The sequence below is a fragment of the Triticum aestivum genome, unplaced genomic scaffold (genome assembly GCF_018294505.1).
Source record: "Triticum aestivum cultivar Chinese Spring unplaced genomic scaffold, IWGSC CS RefSeq v2.1 scaffold217655, whole genome shotgun sequence".
In the NCBI taxonomy this organism is placed as follows: Eukaryota; Viridiplantae; Streptophyta; class Magnoliopsida; order Poales; family Poaceae; genus Triticum; species Triticum aestivum.
The window spans coordinates 36-2,813 of NW_025241627.1; the positions used below are offsets into that span (position 1 = coordinate 36).

At 51.2% G+C, this 2,778-nt stretch overlaps 1 protein-coding gene across 1 annotated transcript; it reads left to right on the forward strand.

Moving 5' to 3' along the window:
* Positions 1–600: 600 nt before the first annotated feature.
* On the forward strand, positions 601–1,765 carry LOC123176872 (cytosolic sulfotransferase 17-like). Its single transcript, XM_044590903.1, has one exon. The coding sequence runs from the start codon at positions 639–641 to the stop codon at positions 1,638–1,640; it is 1,002 nt and encodes a 333-aa protein (XP_044446838.1). The 5' UTR covers positions 601–638; the 3' UTR covers positions 1,641–1,765.
* The last annotated feature ends 1,013 nt before the right edge of the window (positions 1,766–2,778 follow it).

Here is a 2,778-nt window from a genome sequence, read left to right on the forward strand (position 1 = left end):
GCTGACATTGCCGAGAGAGGGGGGGAGAGAAGGCCCCGCGTCCGTCGACGCTGGCCAAGCTTCGGCCAATGGTGCGCCCCGACGGCAGCAAGGAGAGGGGAGGGTGGAGGGGAGGGCTAGTCTGAGGAGAGGGTACCCCCCCCCCCCCCCACACCGGTCGCTCACGGTAGCGACGCGGGTGGGGCACTCTCTGGTTTGCCACACCCTCTCCTGCTCAACAGTTTATATTGTAGAAGACGAACAGAGTACAAAATAGTACTAAATCAAATATACTTATTTTAAAACGAAGGAGTATACAAAACGAGTGGTTGTATCTCCCGACAAGGCCGCTAATGGAGAGCATGGCCTTAACGCCAAGGCTCTATCACGAGTGACCTTACATCACAGTGGTATAATTCGTCGCCAGCCAATGGTAGCAGAGGCTTGCCAGATCCATTATCTCATGGCCAGCTGAATGATTTGGCACTCTGCGTGATGGTACACGATGCGATCACGTGGTTGGTATGAGCTGTCGGGGAGACATTATTGCAAGGCAGATCTCGCAACACACGCTGCATCTGAGTAGTTGATCGGTCACCTCTATATATTTAGCAACAAAGAAACTTGGATAAAGAAGCACACATCTCAACCTCTCAGCCATGGCACACCTTCATTCTGAGACTATAGAGAGTTCAGAAAACCCCCCATCTCAATTCATCTTATCCAAAAGCCACACCGAAAATCTCGTAGAAACACTTCCAACAAGAGAAGGATGGGCCACGCCACTCGTCCTCTACAGCAACTGCTGGATTAGAGCTAATTCTCTTAAGGATTCCATGGCAGTCAAAGACAAGCTCAAGCCCCGCCCCGACGACATCATCCTTGCCGCGCACCCCAAATGTGGGACCACTTGGTTGAAGGCCCTCCTTTTTACCATCGTAAACAGATCCCGCTATACCTTCACTGACCACCCACTGCTCACGCGCCGTCCTCATCAAGTTGTGCCTTACCTCGCACTAAGGCCAGGAGACCTTGACATAGTCGAGACGCTACCCTCCCCGCGGCTGCTCTCCACCCATCTGCCGCTCTCCCTGCTCCCATCCACAGTTTCCACCCTTGGTTGTCGGATTGTGTGCGTTTGCCGGGATCCCAAAGATGCCTTTATCTCAAGGTGGCACTTTGAGAAGAGAATGAACCAAGGTATGTCCATAGGTATGGATGAAGCATTCACAATGTTTTGTGAGGGATGCTCACCTTATGGTCCTTTCTGGGACCGCTATCTTGAGTACTGGAAAGAAAGCTTGGCCAGGCCACATGAAGTTATGTTTTTGAGGTATGAGGAGATTGTGTCTGATACACCGAAGGTTATCAGCAAGCTAGCAAGCTTCCTGGGCGTCCCGTTTACCCAGGAGGAAGATAGCAATGGAGTGGTGGAGCAAATTGAGGATTTATGCGGCTTCACATCACTGAGCAACATCGCGGCCAATCGGCCAAGTCGTGTTGAACATGAGCAAGCTGGAGAAAAGCTTGTTGTTGATCCCACTTCACTATTCAGGAAAGGGAAGGTTGGGGATTGGGTGAACCACATGAGCAAGGACATGGGAGACAGAATGGACCAACTTGTGGCTGAGAAATTCAAAGGTTCAGGTCTCATATTCTAACGTGTGTGCTTGTTGTATCGTTTTTGTATGATTGATCTCTTTGAATTTACTGCATGTGTCTCCTTTAGTACTGTATCAAGTAAGCTTTATTGATTTAAATAAAACACATTTACTATTTCCAAGTATCTGAGATTTGGGATTTGTTATTTCTATTTGGGAAAAGTATATTTTTTGTCCCCGAACTCTTTTCAAAGTATAGAAATGGTCCCTCAACTTTGAAACCGGCAAACATTGGTCCCTCAACTTTTTAAACCTGATTTGTTTAGTCCCCTCACTTAACAAAAGTGGTTTTTATGCTGACTTGGCATAGTTTTGACCAGTCTTCGCCAATGTGGTAATTTTCTTCTTCCTTCACATTTTAACTCTGTTGGGCATTTGGTCGAGCGTTTGGCGCGCGCCGAACAAGAGGAGCAGAGGTAGGCGTGAAGCTTGTGTGGTTCACGGGACCAGCAGGGCCGACTGGCCGAGGTGGGATTGTGATCATGGGTAGCAGCGGCCTGGGCGCGTGGCGGCTTGGCCTTGGCGGCGAGCCTGTAGCACCATGGATGTATTGCCGAGCAGCTCCCGGGTCGTGCACTGCATGTAGGCGGCAAAGTGCCAAGGTCGGAGGTCGTCCGTGTTGTATCTTGCACACCAGGAAGCCCGGCTCGAAAGGCATCCCCTCGGTCGGGCGGACCACGTCAAACCTGTGTCGTCACGCTCCTGCTGCGCGGACACGGCGACCACGCTGGGTACACCCGGCCAACCGACGGTCCGATGCAAGTTCTGGCAAAGGCTCGCCGTGCGCGACCACTGCCTCGTACTCAAGCTCTACAAGAGAGTAATGCTAGGGCGGTCAAGCTGGTCGACGTCGGTGACGAACATGACCTGGGCGCGAGGAGATGTTTAGCGTCGCTGGCAAGGCGCACGTACTTGTGGATGCTCGCACAAGGTCCTGAACTCCCGATCATATTCGCAGGTGAATGCAAGCTCTACCGAAAGACAATACGCATGTACAGACCTGCTAGATCCATTCCCTCATGAAAAAGCACACACGTACACACAAGTAGTACCGACGTCGCCATGTCCGAACCGGCAAAACTAACCTAATCGTGAGTAACCTAATCATGGGCATTTTCAGCTGCCGACGGCACGGGCA

Bases quoted from the DNA above. Each gene is read 5' to 3' on its own strand.
- LOC123176872 (XM_044590903.1), top strand. From the start codon at position 639: ATGGCACACCTTCATTCTGAGACTATAGAGAGTTCAGAAAACCCCCCA.